This window comes from Hyla sarda, chromosome 10 (assembly GCF_029499605.1).
Source record: "Hyla sarda isolate aHylSar1 chromosome 10, aHylSar1.hap1, whole genome shotgun sequence".
NCBI lineage: Eukaryota > Metazoa > Chordata > Amphibia > Anura > Hylidae > Hyla > Hyla sarda.
The window spans coordinates 94,046,607-94,062,124 of NC_079198.1; the positions used below are offsets into that span (position 1 = coordinate 94,046,607).

Sequence of the window (15,518 nt, forward strand, 5' to 3'; positions counted from 1 at the left end):
GCAGGACTCTGTACACTGAGGACAAGCGGGGCTCTGTACACTGAGGAAAAGCGGGGCTCTGTACACTGAGGACAAGCGGGGCTCTGTACACCGAGAACAAGCAGGGCCCTGTACACCAAGGACAAGCAAGGCCAAGTACACTGAGGACAAGTGGGGCCATGTACACTGAGGACAAGAGGGGCAATGTACACTGTGGACAAGCGGGGCCATGTACACTATGGACAAGCGGGGCCATGTACACTGTGGACAAGTGGGGCCATGTACACTGTGGACAAGCAGGGCTCTGTACACTGAGGAAAAGTGGGGCTTTGTACACTGAGGACAAGCGGGGCTCTGTACACTGAGGACAAGCGGGACACTGTACACTGAGGACAAGCAGGGCTCTGTACACTGAGGACAAGCAGGGCTCTGTACACAGGACAAACAGGGCTCTGTACACTGAGAACAAGCAGGGTTCTGTACACTGAGGACAAGCAGGGCTCTTTACACTGGGGACAAGCAGGGCTCTGTGCACTGAGGACAAGCAGGGCTCTGTACATTAAGGACACGCAGGGCCCTGTACACTGAGGACAAGCAAGGCTCTGTACACTGAGGACAAGCAGGGTTCTGTACCTGAGGACAAGCAGGGCTCTGTACACTGAGGAAAAGCAGGGTTCTGTACCTGAGGACAAGCAGGGCTCTGTACACTAAGGACAAGCAGGGTGGGCAAACTGAGGACAAACGAGGCTCCGTGCGCTGAGGACAGGCAGGGCGGACAACGGACTGCAGCGGCAGCAGGGAACCCCGGCGCTGCCACGCTTAGACGTGCAGTTCACATCACCGTGGGGCATGGCTTAATCGCCTCTCCCAAGCAGCCGCTGCTACAGTGGTTGTCTGGGAGCGGAATGTCATTAACCTGTTCAGGACCACGGGCGTACAGGTACGTCCTGACACCCTGGGTCTTAAGGATCAATGACGTACATGTACCGCACAGCGGGCAGGGATCGGACGGGGGTGACTGCTGAAATCGATCAGCAGGCACCCCGTGCAAATGCCCCCCCCCCCCCCCCATGTCGGTGATCGGCGCAAATCACAAGTGAATTCACACTTGCGATTTGACCGATTCCGGGTCATCACGGGTCTATGGTGACCCGGTTGTCTAAGACACCTACGATCCCCCTGAAGGGATAGGAGTGAGGTGGCAGGGGTGCCAACCCTCCTTTCCCTGCTATTAGTCGTCTAGAAGCGACGTCCGATAGCAGATCGGGGGCAGGGGGGGTTGACTTTCGTTTTCCCCGTTCTGCCCACGCACAATAGGCGGGACAGAACAGGGAAACGACAGAGGATAGGCGCCAAAGTCCACTTACCCTGCGGGCGAGGCTGCGGGCAACGATTGGTGTCGGAGATCGGCGGGCGGCATGTAGTGCAGCTGACTCCCTGGATCCGACGGAAGCCAGTAAGTTGCCTAGCAACATCTGGAGGTCTACAGTCTGAGACCACTATACAACACTCTACACTGTTGCCCTCCAGATGTTGCAAAACTACAACTCCCAGCATGCCCAGACAGCTGTCATGCTGGGATTTGTAGTTTTGCAACAGCTGGAGGTCTACAGTTTGGATATCACTGTGCAGTGAACTGTGGCCCTCTAGATCTTGCAAAACTACAACTCCCAGCATGCTCACATAGCAGTTTGCTGTCTGGGCATGCTGGGATTTGTAGTTTTGCAACATCTGGAGGTTCAGAGTTTGGAGATCACTGTTCAGTGGTTTCTAAACTGTAACCCTCCAGATGTTGCAAAACTGCAAATCCCAGCATGCCCAAACAGCAAACAGCTGTCTCGCCATGCTGGGAGTTGCAGTTCCCTACCTCCAGCTGTTGCATAACTACATCTCCCAGCATGCACTTCAGTGATCAGGACATGCTGAGAGTTGTAGTTTTGCAACAGCTGGAGGCACACTGGTTGGAAAATACTGAGTTAGGTAACAGAACCTAACTGAAGGTTTTCCAACCAGTGTGCCTCCAGCTGTTGCAAAAGTACAACTCCCAGCATGTACTGACAGACCGTGCATGCTGGGAGTTGTACTTTTGCAACAGCTGGAGGCACACTGGTTAGAAAACCTTCAGTTAGGTTCTGTTACCTAACTACTGTTTTGTAGTTTTAAAACAGCTGGAGGTTTACATTCACAGGGTACATTCACATGTGCAGGTTTACAGTAAGTTTCCTGCTTCAAGTATGAGCTGCGGCAAATTTTCCGCCGCAGCGCAAACTCGTAGCGGTAAGCTCACTGTAAACCCACCAGTGCGAATGTACACTAAAAACACTACACTACACTACACTAACACATAATAAAGGGTAAAACACTACATAAACACCCCCTTACACAATCCCCCCCCAATAAAAATTAAAAACGTATTGTATGTTTCCAAAAAGGAGCCTCCAGCTGTTGCAAAGCAACAACTCCCAGCATTTCCGGACAGCCACTGACTGTCCAGGCATGCTGGGAGTTTAGCAAGAGTTGGAGGCACTCTGTTTGGGAATCACTGGCGTAGAATACCCCTATGTCCAACCCTATGCAATCCTTAATTTAGTCCTCAAATGCGCATGGCGCTCTCTCACTTTGCAGCCCTGTCGTATTTCAAGGAAACAGTTTAGTGCCACATATGGGGTATTTCTGTACTCGGCAGAAATTACACTACAAATTTTGGGGGGCTTTTTCTCCTTTTACTCCTTATGAAAAGGAAAAGTTGGGGTCTACACCAGCCTGTTAGTGTAAAAAAAAAAAAAAAAAACATGCTGGTGTTGCCCTTGACTTTATATTTTCACAAGAGGTAAAAGGAAAAAAAGACCCCCAAAATTTGTAACACAATTTCTCCTGAATACAGAAATACCCCATATGTGGGCGTAAATGCTCTGTGGGTGCACAACAAGGCTCAGGAGTGAGAGCACACTATGTACATTTGAGGCCTAAATTGGTGCACAGGGGTGGCTGATTTTACAGCGGTTCTGAAATAAACGCCAAAAAATAAATACCCACGTGTGACCCCAGTTTGGAAACTACACCCCTCATGGAACGTAACAAGGGGTATAGTGAGCCTTAACACCTCACAGGTGTTTCAAGAATTTTCATTAAAGTTGGATGGGAAAAAAAATCACTAAAATGTTGGTGTTACCCTAAATTTTTCATTTTCACAAGGGAAAATAGGAAAAAAGCCCCCCAAAATCTGTAACCCCATTTCTTCTGAGTAAGAAAATACCCCATATGTGGATGTAAAGTGCTCTGCTGGCACACTACAATGCTCAGAAGAGAAGGAGTGCCATCGGAATTTTGAAGAGAAAATTTACGTGTGTTTACAAAGCCCCCATAGTGCCAGAGCAATGGACCCCCCCCCCCCAAACGTGACCCCATTTTGGAAATTACAGGAAACTACACCCCTCATGTAATGTAATAAGGGGTACAGTGTGCATTTACGCCCCACAGGTGTCTGACAGATTTTTGGAACAGTGGTTCGTGAAAATGAAAAATTACATTTTTCATTTGCTCAGCCCACTGTTCCAAAGATCTGTCAAACGCCAGTGGGGTTAGTTCTGGCACCACGGGGGGGGGGGGGCTTTGTAAACACACATGGCCCCTGACTCCCATTCCAAACAAATTCACTCTCCGAAAGCTCAATGGCGCTCCTTCTTTTCTGAGTATTGTAGTTCGCCAGCAGAGCACTATACGTCCACACATGGGGTATTTCCATACTCATAAGAAATGGGGTTACACATTTTGGGGGTAATTTTCTCCCTGCACCCCTTATTAAATTCTGTGAGGGGAGTAGTTTCCAAAATGAGGTCACATGTGGGGGGGGGGGGGGTCCACTGTCCTGGCACCACGGGGGGCTTTGTAAACGCACTTGGCCCCTGACTTCCATTCCAAACAAATTCCCTTTCCAGAAGCTCAATGGCGCTCCTCCTCTTCTGAGTATTAAAGTTCGCCAGCAGAGCACTTTACGTCCACACATGGGGTATGTCCATACTTATAAGAAATGGGGTTACACATTTTGGGGGTAATTTTCTCCTATTACCCCTTGTAAAAATGTAAAATTTGGGAGGGGGTCAGCATTTTAGAGAAAACATTTTTTTTTTTTTTTTTTCATTTACACATCCAACTTTAACAAAAAGTCGTGAAATACCTGTGAGGTGTTAAGGCTCACTCTACCCCTTGTTACGTTCCTTGAGGGGGGTAGTTTCCAAAATAGTATGATATGTGTTTTTTTTTTTTTTTTTTTTGATGTCCTGGCACCATAGGGGCTTCCTAAATGTGACATGCCCCCCAAAAACCATTTCAGCAAAATTTGCTTTCAAAAAGCCAAATATGACTCCTTCTATTCTGAGCATTATAGTTCGCCCGCAGAGCATTTTACGTCCTAACATGGGGTATTTCCATACTCAGAAGAGATGTGGTTAACAATTTTGGGGGGCATTTTCTCCCATTACCCTTTATAAAAATGGTAAATCTGGGAAAAAAAACTGCACTTTAGTGAAAAACACTTTTTTTTTATTTACGCATCCGACTTTAACGAAAAGTCATCAACCACCTGTGGGGTGTTAAGGTTCACTAGACCACTTTTAACGTGCCTTGAGGGGTGTAGTTTCCAAAATGGTATGCCATGTGTGGGGTTTTCTGCTGTTCTGGCACCATAGGGGCTTCCTAAATGTGACATGCCCCCCAAAAACCATTTCAGAAATACTCACTCTCCAAAATCCCATTGTCGCTCCTTCCCTTCTGAGCCCTCTACTGCGCCCGCCGAACACTTGACGTACACATATGAGGTATTTCCTTACTCAAGAGAAATTGGGTTACAAATTTTGAGAGGATTTGTCTCCTTTTACCTCTTGTAAAAATTCTAAAACTGGGTCTACAAGAACTTACAATGAAGATTTAAAATTTTCTCCTTTATTTTGCTGTTATTCCTGTGAAACATCTAAAGGGTTAACACACTTACTGAATGTCATTTTGAATACTTTGAAGGGTGCAGTTTTTATAATGGGGGTCTTTTGTGGGGTATTTCTAATAGGAAGGCCCTTCAAATCCACTTCAAACCTGAACTGGTCCATGAAAAATTCCGATTTTGAAAATTTTGTGAAAAATTGGAAAATTGCTGCTGAACTTTGAAGCCCTCTGATGTCTTCCAAAAGTAAAAACATGTCAACTTTATGATGCAAACACAAAGTAGACATATTGTATTTGTGAATCAAAATATAATTCATTTGGAATGTCTATTTTCCTTACAAGCAGAAAGCTTCAAAGTTAGAAAAATGCAAAATTTTCAATTTTTTCATCAAATTTTGGAATTTTTCACCAAGAAATTATGCAAGTATCGACAAAATTTTACCACTAGCATGAAGTAGAATATGTCACGAAAAACACACTTTAAGCATTAAGCATCCCAGAGTTATTAATGCTTAAAGTGAAAGTGGTCAGATGTGCAAAAAATGCTCTGGTCTTACAGTGAAAATTGGCCTGGTCCTTAAGGGGTTAATAGCTCCGGGCCCTTGCCCCTGGTCCTGGGCCGGGCTATTCAAAAAAAAAATTATATATCTATATTTTTTTTATGATTTCACATGACAGGCGTTGGATAGTCGGCCCTTTTCCTGGCCGGTCAGTCCACCCCTGGCTGATAGAGAAAGGAGCCCATGATCAGACATCAGAAGTTCATACTGAGAGGCATGGTGTGGACAATGAGAAGGAGTTTGATGATGATAATGAAGTCAGCAGGCCAGCAGACACCTGCAGTCTTAAGAAAAAAGCCTTCCAGAGGAGGGTAACCGTCGGGTGGTGGTATACCTATAGCTTTACAGTGTCCTGCCAGGTGGAAATTCGTTTCTATCTTGTTAGCTACAGAAAACCAGGCACAGTGCCATCTCTAAGCACGTTCTAGCAATTGGTCGGGGTCTGAACACCCAGGCCCTGAATGATCAAGAATTTTAATGTGTCCCTTTAACCATTCTTCAATTTTTTTTTTTTATTAAATCTGCATCTTTGACAGATTTCATTCAGCTTACAAACCATTTTTTTACTCTAAAGCTTTAAAAATTAGAAAAATTTGGCATCTATGGATACATACTTTAGCTCCTATGCAAATTTCTGTCTCTTCCCAATTACGAAAAAAAAAATTGTTAAAGGGGTATTCCAGGAAAAAACTTTTTTATATACATATCAACTGGCTCCGGAAAGTTAAACAGATTTGTAAATTAGGCAAAAAACAGAGATATCAATGTCTGGCACAGCTGCTGACCACCGATAGGACCTGGATCTAGGATGAATAGGAGTAGTCCCCGAAGCTAAGGTAGTGCTCTTACTTGTAAGACGAGTCAAATACAATGTGCAAGGAGAAGGTGAAAAAAGTCGGCAGACTCACCAAGGCTTCTTTTTTCAGGGTTGCTTCTTTATTAAATACTCACATATAAAACTTTGTGCATAGGGGGAGATTTGTAAATTAATTCTATAAAAAAATTGTAATCCTTTCAGTACTTATGAGCTTCTGAAGATAAGGTTGTTCTTTTCTGTCTAAGTCCTCTCTGATGACACCTGTCTCGGGAACCGCCCAGTTTAGAAGCAAATCCCCATAGCAAACCTCTTCCAAACTGGGCGTTTCCTGAGACAGGTGTCATCAGAGAGCACTTAGACAGAAAAGAAGAACCTTAACTTCAGAAGCTCATAAGTACTGAAAGGATTAAGATTTTTTAATAGAAGTAATTTACAAATCTGTTTAACTTTCTGGAGCCAGTTGATATATACAAAAAAAGTTTTTTTCTGGAATACCCCTTTAAGCTTCACACAATAGAATAGGAGAAAATGGAACTAAGTAACACTTGACTGCAGGAAAAGGCTACCAACAGGGTTGTTTTTAATTTGTAACTTTAAAGATGTTCATGGAACAAGCCATAGATTATTAGTGTTGACTATGTAGTCTGCCTTCCATCTGTGCCTCCGGCACTTTATCCTGACTTTAATTCTGTAGGTTGGCAAGAAGTAGGAGATGGACTAAATGGAGCATCATGGCTACATTGTAACAACATGCTTTATATTTCAGTCTATAAAGCACCAGCATGTAGGAAAATAAGTTGCATTTGTTGTCAAAAAGATGTCTGTATTTTTCAAGAAAAGGGTACATGCTTAAATCATGTCTGTGTTTATTTACAGGCAAGTCGCCACTACTAAAAGTAACAGAGAAGGAAATAACTCTACTGTACCTTCAACCAAGAAATCAGAAGGTATGTATCATATTTACTTGGTAGCAAACTAAGCTATTGTTTAAACATATTATAGAATACAGCCACAAGCTGCACATATAGTGACAGAACAGATGTTAAAAAGGATAACATTAAAACTATAATCAAATAAGGCTAAATGAAAAACGTCTGTCTCGTATAAAGGTTAAAATCTAAGGTGCCAAACCTTGTTTTCCTTAAATGGGCACTGTCACACACAAAAACGTTTTATATGTTGTACATCTTGGCAAAACATTAACCTTTCTAATATAAGAAAATGTAATTTCCTTTTTATAGAAATCATGGCTTATAATATCATGGCTTTGTCCAAGCTGAAGCATAGGCATGGACAAAGTCCAGTAAGTGAGTGTTGGCTGGCATTCCTCTGTGCTCTCTCCTGTATGATAGTACTCCTCTGTGCTCTCTCCTGTCTGATAGTACTCCTCTGTGCTCTCTCCTGTCTGATAGTACTCTTCTGTGCTCCCTCCTGTCTGATAGCACTCCTCTGTGCTCTCTCCTGTCTGATAGTACTCCTCTGTGCTCTCTCCTGTCTGATAGCACTCCTCTGTGCTCTCTCCTGTCTGATAGTACTCCTCTGTGCTCTATCCTGTCTGATTGCACTCCTTTGTGCTCTCTCCTGTTTGATAGCATTCCTCTGTGCTCTCTTCTGTCTGATAGCACTCATCTGTGCTCTCTCCTGTCTGATAGTACTCATCTGTGCTCTCTCCTGTCTGATACTACTGCTCTGTTTCCTCTCCTGTCTGATAGTACTCCTCTGTGCTCTCTCCTGTCTGATAGTACTCCTCTCGGTTCTCTCCTATCTGATAGTACTCATCTGTGCACACTCATATCTGATAGCACTCATCTGTGCTCTCTCCTGATTGATAGTACTCATCTGTGCTCTCTCCATGCTGATAGTACTCATCTGTGCTCTTTCCTGTCTAATAATACTCCTCTTTGCTCTCTCCTGTCTGGTAGTACTCCTCTGTGCTCTCTCCTGTCTGTTAGTACTCTGCTGTGCTCTCTCCTGTTTGATAGAACTCCTCTGTGCTCTCTTCTGTCTGATAGCACTCCTCTGTGCTCTCTCCTGTCTGATAGGACTCCTCTGTGCTCTCTACTGGCTGATAGTACTCATCTGTGCTCTCTCCTTGCTGATAGTACTCCTCTGAGCTCTTTCTTGTCTAATAGTACTCATCTGTGCTCTCTCCTGTCTGATAGTACTCCTCTGTGCTCTCTTCTGTCTGATAGTACTCTTCTGTGCTCCCTCCTGTCTGATAGCACTCCTCTGTGCTCTCTCCTGTCTGATAGTACTCCTCTGTGCTCTCTCCTGTCTGATAGCACTCCTCTGTGCTCTCTCCTGTCTGATAGTACTCCTCTGTGCTCTATCCTGTCTGATTGCACTCCTTTGTGCTCTCTCCTGTTTGATAGCATTCCTCTGTGCTCTCTTCTGTCTGATAGCACTCATCTGTGCTCTCTCCTGTCTGATAGTATTCATCTGTGCTCTCTCCTGTCTGATACTACTGCTCTGTTTCCTCTCCTGTCTGATAGTACTCCTCTCGGTTCTCTCCTATCTGATAGTACTCATCTGTGCACACTCATATCTGATAGCACTCATCTGTGCTCTCTCCTGGTTGATAGTACTCATCTGTGCTCTCTCCATGCTGATAGTACTCATCTGTGCTCTTTCCTGTCTAATAATACTCCTCTTTGCTCTCTCCTGTCTGGTAGTACTCCTCTGTGCTCTCTCCTGTCTGATAGTACTCTGCTGTGCTCTCTCCTGTTTGATAGAACTCCTCTGTGCTCTCTTCTGTCTGATAGCACTCCTCTGTGCTCTCTCCTGTCTGATAGGACTCCTCTGTGCTCTCTACTGGCTGATAGTACTCATCTGTGCTCTCTCCTTGCTGATAGCACTCCTCTGAGCTCTTTCTTGTCTAATAGTACTCCTCTGTGCTCTCTCCTGTCTGATAGTACTCTTCTGTGCTTCCTCCTGTCTGATAGCACTCCTCTGTGCTCTCTCCTGTCTGATAGTACTCCTCTGTGCTCTCTCCTGTCTGATAGCACTCCTCTGTGCTCTCTCCTGTCTGATAGTACTCCTCTGTGCTCTATCCTGTCTGATTGCACTCCTTTGTGCTCTCTCCTGTTTGATAGCATACCTCTGTGCTCTCTTCTGTCTGATAGCACTCATCTGTGCTCTCTCCTGTCTGATAGTACTCATATGTGCTCTCTCCTGTCTGATACTACTGCTCTGTTTCCTCTCCTGTCTGATAGTACTGCTCTGTGCTCTCTCCTGTCTGATAGTACTCCTCTCGGTTCTCTCCTATCTGATAGTACTCATCTGTGCGCACTCATATCTGATAGCACTCATCTTTGCTCTCTCCTGGTTGATAGTACTCATCTGTGCTCTCTCCATGCTGATAGTACTCATCTGTGCTCTTTCCTGTCTAATAATACTCCTCTTTGCTCTCTCCCGTCTGGTAGTACTCCTCTGTGCTCTCTCCTGTCTGATAGTACTCTGCTGTGCTCTCTCCTGTTTGATAGAACTCCTCTGTGCTCTCTTCTGTCTGATAGCACTCCTCTGTGCTCTCTCCTGTCTGATAGGACTCCTCTGTGCTCTCTACTGGCTGATAGTACTCATCTGTGCTCTCTCCTTGCTGATAGTACTCCTCTGAGCTCTTTCTTGTCTAATAGTACTCATCTGTGCTCTCTCCTGTCTGATAGTACTCCTCTGTGCTATCTCCTGTCTGATAGTACTCCTCTGTGCTCTCTCCTGTCTGATAGTACTATGCTATGCTCTCTCTCCTCTTTGATAGAACTCCTCTGTGCTCTCTCCTGACTGATAGTACTTCTCTGTGCTCTTTCCTGTCTAATAATACTCCTCTGTGCTCTCTCCTGTCTAATAGTACTCCGCTGTGCTCTCTCCTGTTTGATATCCCTCCGCTGTGCTCTCTTCTGTCTGATAGCACTCCTCTGTGCTCTCTCCTGTCTGATAGTACTCATCTGTGCTTTCTCCTGTCTAATAGTACTCCCCTCTCCTCTCTCCTGTCCAATAGGACTCCTCTGTGCTCTCTCCTGTATGATAGTACTCATCTGTGCTCTCTCCTGTCTCATAGTACTCCTCTGTGCACTCTCTTGTCTGATAGCACTCCTCTGTGCTCTCTCCTGTCTGATGGCACTCCTCTGTGCTTTCTCCTGTCTGATAGCACTCCTCTGTGTTTTCTCCTGTCTCATAGTACTCCTCTGTGCTCTCTCCTGTCTGATAATACTCCTCTGTGGTCTCTCCTGTCTGATAGGACTTCTCAGTGCTCTCTCCTGTCTGACAGTACTCCTCTGTACTCTTTCCTGTCTGATAGTACTCTTAGTGCTCTCTCCTGTCTGATAGGACTCCTCTGTGTTCTCTCCTGTCTGATAGGACTCCTCAGTGCTCTCTCCTGTCTGATAGTACTCCTCTATGCTCTCTCCAGTCTGATAGCACTCCTCTGTGCTCTTTCCTATCTGATAGTACTCCCCTGTGCTCCCTCCTGTCTGATAGTACTCCCCTGTGCTCTCTCTTGTCTGATAGCACTCCTCTGTGTTCTCTCCTGTCTGATAGTACTCCCCTGTGCTCTCTCCTGTCTGATAGTACTCCCCTGTGCTCTCTCTTATCTGATAGCACTCATATGGGCTCTCTCCAGTTCTATCAGACAGGAGAGATCTTTATAAAATTCCCAAACAATTTTAGAGGCCGGGACTTGTACAATACTATTGCGATATGGATATTTCAATTAAATTTGGTACATGTTACTTATATGTTAGTAAAAAAAATTTAAAGAGTTAAATTAACCGTAACCTACCCATGTTTTTTTTTTTTTTTTTGTCTGAAGTCCCATGCAAGTTTATGAGACTTCCGGTACATCTCCTGATTGTGTTATTCTCGGGCTGCAGAGATTGCCTTGCCATGGACTTTTAAACATACTGCAACTATCAGACAGGCAGATTCAGGGAATAGTTAGTGTAGGGGACGTTGAGATATAAGGGCAGGATATGAGGATGGAATATGAGGACGAGAGCATCATTGTTGCCTTTCCTCTCCCACATGGTTAAGTTAGGAAAACCAGGCAATGTCAGGTATTCAACTAGTAAGTTATAAATTGCTTTGCATTTTTGCTTAGTGAAAGTGTTTGAGCCCTTTGCAAAACACTGCTTTGTACCTTCTTGCAGCTGGCCATCAGGTTTGCATATATCTCAGGAGGTATTTTGTCTCCTTTTTCCTTGCAGATCCTGTCCAAATCCTTAGGTTTTCTAGGCTGATGTTTGGCAACTCAAACCTTCAGCTCCCTCCACAGATTTTTTATGGCATTAAAGGGGTACTCCACCCCCAGACATCTTATCCCCTATCCAAAGGATACGGGGTAAGATGTCTGATCGCGGGGATCCCGCAACTGGGAACTCCTGCTATCTCTCCTGCAGCACCCCTGTCATCTGGTGATGTCACGAGGGGGTGGGGCCATGACATCACTATCCTCCAGACCCTGCATCACCAGTCATCAGGCACGGAGCAAAGCTCGCTCCGGGCACCAGAAGACAGGGATGCTGCAGGAGAGATCATGGGGGTTCCCAGCGGCAGGACCCACGCGATCAGACATCTTATCCCTTATCCTTTGTAGTACCGCTTTAAGGTCTGAAGACTAGCTAGGCCATTCTAGGACCATAATGTTTTTCTTCTTGTGCCACTCCTTTATTGCCTTGGCCAGGTGTTTTGGGTTATTGTCATGCTAAATATACCCATCCACGACCCATTTGCAATGCCCTGACTCAAGATTTGATGATGATGATAATAATAATAATAACAACAATAACAATAAAAGTAGATTATTATTATTATTATTTAGCTGAGAGAATGATGCTACATTAAACTATTAAAAGGAAAGGGTGTTGTTCAGTTTGTTTAGGCCACTAAGTTTATTTACAATGTTCTGAAATACCATATTCATAGCCCCAATCCTATACTGCTAACCTCAAAGTTCCAAGAATTAATTTATGGCAGTAAAGTAATGGTGTTTAGAATCTCAGTGTATATGTGGGAAGTAGAAACAAAGTAGATTTCCTCTTGTTTTTCTGTCTATATGTGGAGTCAACGAGTTAACCGTCCGGAAGGCAGAGATGTAGTAGTTAAGAAGATTCTAAATTTCTTCCCTGCTTTGTGGAAAATTTACACCCAGCTCAGCGGACAGATGTAAAACATGATGCTCTTTTCTTGTACATCCTGTTGGTCTTCAGTACATCAAGATGTGTTGTGTAGATTGTGTGACTTGTCAATTGTCAGTTAGAAAATGTTGTAGAATTAAGATAATTAAAGGGTTTAAAATAATAATAATAATAATTATTATTATTATTATTATTTGAAATTTATTTTTTTATCTCCCCAGATTCTTCTTCTAATTGGACATCTCTAATGCTCTATTTGATTCTATCCATGTGTATTGTCTTGTTAATAATGTACATCATTCATCTCCTCATATGGAAAATGAAAGCCTCACAATTACTGAAAAAAACAGGTCTGTATTGTAAATATGAATGACACTGTAAAGCAGAATAAAAGCACTTAAAGGGATACTCCGCTGCTAAGAGTTTGGAACAAACTGTTCCGAAAGCTGGAGCCGGCGCTGGGAGCTCGTGACGTCACAGCCCCACGCCCTCATGATGTCACGCCCCGTCACGAGCTCCCGGCGCCGACTCCAGCATTTGGAGCAGTTTGTTCCAAAGCTGAGCAGCGGAGTACCCCTTTAAATCAATACTAAGACGTCATGTACATAGCAATGTTAGGGTCCTTTCCTTTGTAAATTTCAAATAAAGTACTGATAGTTTATCTCCAAGTGCCTCCACCCTTGTTACCTGCAACACTGCATGGCATTCCTCCACTGAAGTGTTGTTCATAGGGGAGGTGCCTCAGAGGTACCATATGGCAGAATATAGAGTGCCTATGCCTATGGAGTATGTAATGCTCAGTGCATAAGACAATTTACAGTATGGACAATGGACCTTTTAGTTGTATGATCCTAAAATATTTATTTCATGGACATGATGCTGTGGTGTCCCGGTACAGGACCTTGTCCTGTCCCGGTCCTAAGTCCCCTCAGTTAGAGTTCCTCCATTCCACAGGGCTCTCCTGCAAGGCTTACCCCTTACTAATCTCATATAAGTGTATTAGGCATATTGTTAATTATGTATAAAGTTGTGTATATAAAGGTAATATAAATGTATAGGACCTTCCTAGGTCATGTGATCCTGTCATGTGATGTACCCAGAGTTCCCTGGGTTCAGGACCTACAGGCTTTCAACCAATGGGCTGTAGTCAAGCCTCCTTGGTATATAAGGGGCTGTAGTCTCTAAATTCTCTCTCTTGGTTCCTGATCCTCATCCTGTACATTACAGCAATACCAATTCAAGCACAATTGCAACTAGGCAAAAGTGTAAGGAACCTGCAGCCACTACAAAACCGTGAGTTACCAAGCTCTATCTACAAATTCCTAGTGACTACTATTCAACTCAAAGCATATATTAGTAGTACAGTGGCCTGCTTAAAGCTCAATACTATTAGTCCCAGCAAAGCCTGTGAGGTATCCTGCATCCCGGTTACCTCAATAGAAACTGTTTAACTGTAAAGACTGTTGCACAAGAAGTTAAGAAAAAAGTTCCAGTTATCTCATAATCCTGCTGTGGACATTCTATTATTTATTTCATGACATTTTTGGGACGGTTGTCGGCAGGGCCTCTTTCAGAAAACAACCGCACCCTGGCGTCATGACAAATCAAGGGTTAATACCACCAGACCATGTAACATCATTGCCCCACCCAGTCACCCAATGCCTTGTTGTCTGAGTAGATCATTATTTGTATATATCACACATGCTCTGTAATATTCAAAAGATTCCTTTAAAAGATTTAAAAAAAAGTGAAATTTAACGAAAACCGACATAATATTATGAAATCAACAAGATCATACAATAAGGGCATTTCCAAACAATAGATTTTTTGGGGAAAAAATCCATAGCCGGTTCACTGCAGAAATCTGAAGCATATCCTCAGACTTTGTAAGTCACAGATTTCGATGCAGTTTTAGACATAAATTTTTCCTGGCTACCTAACTATATCACAGATTCACAATGAAAAAATGTGACACAGATACGAGGAGGAATGTGGGTATCTTTATGCATAATATATGTGTATGGGCCTGTACATGAATTTCTGTCATAGGAACATGCCCTAACAGTTTAAAGGCTTTAGACTTTCAAATGTTATTATGTTATGGATTTGTGCAAAAATTTAAATTAATGAAGATGTAATAACTTGTCCGTGTCTGACCCGAAGGGTTAAACTTTCTTGAGCTTTGGTTTGGTTTGGTTGCTGGCTACTCCCTAGCTATCTGGACTGGTCAGCTGACCATGCTGAGATGGTACCTGTGTGGCTGGCTATTTAAACCTGCCAGTGAAAGACTCTGTTTAGCAACCTGCAATCTTATAGTGTTTCTGATTTCAGTTTCCTGATTGTATACTTAGTTTTTGACTACTCTCCTGCTTAGTGTTCTGATTACTCCTGTTATTGACCCTGGCTAGTCTTTCCTCGCTTTACTTTGTGTTTGTCTTTGTGTATCTCCGTTAGTTTGTGTGCCTCCAGGTGATCTCTGACTTCGGCTGTTTTGTATTTTATTATTTTGACAACGCTGACCCAGCAGGGAGGGTTTTTCATTGTGGTTGTCGATCCATCACTTAGGGTGGATAGGCAATAGGTAGGGACAGTGGCTGTGGGTGAGTTAGGGCTTCAGTGTTCCCTGCACATACAAGACATAATTTCCAGTTTCCCCCATCATTCTGCACTCTATACCCCATAATGACTAAGTGAAAACAGAATTATAGAAATGTTTGGTAATTTATTGAAAAGGAAAAACTAAAATATTGCATTGACCCTTTACTCAGTACTTAGTTGAAGCCCCTTTGGCAGAGATTGCAGCCTCCAGTCTTCTTGGGGATGAGGTCAAAAGGTATGCATGTCTGCATTTGAGGATTTTTCATCATTCTTCTCTGCAGATCCTTTCAAGCTCTGTCTGTGGAATCATTTTCAGGTCTCTCCAGAGAAGTTTGATTGGGTTCAAGTCAGGGCTCTGGCAGGGCCACTCAAGGACATTCCTAGAGTTGTCCCTAAGCCTCTTCTATGTTTTCTTAACTGTGTGGTTTGGGTCATTGTCCTGTTAGAACGTAAACCTACTACCCAGTCTGAGGTCCAGAGCCTCTGGATCAGGTTTCA

The 15,518-nt window shown here is 43.7% G+C and overlaps 1 protein-coding gene across 1 annotated transcript in view; it reads left to right on the top strand.

Annotated features, from left to right (window-relative positions):
* Window positions 1-15,518, top strand: part of TNFRSF18 (TNF receptor superfamily member 18) — a 37,015-nt gene that overhangs the window by 18,524 nt on the left and 2,973 nt on the right. Inside the window, exons 4-5 of the mRNA XM_056543022.1 lie at window positions 7,171-7,241; window positions 12,644-12,772. Coding sequence (XP_056398997.1) covers window positions 7,171-7,241; window positions 12,644-12,772 — 200 coding nt within the window. The remainder of the gene's footprint in view (window positions 1-7,170; window positions 7,242-12,643; window positions 12,773-15,518) is intronic.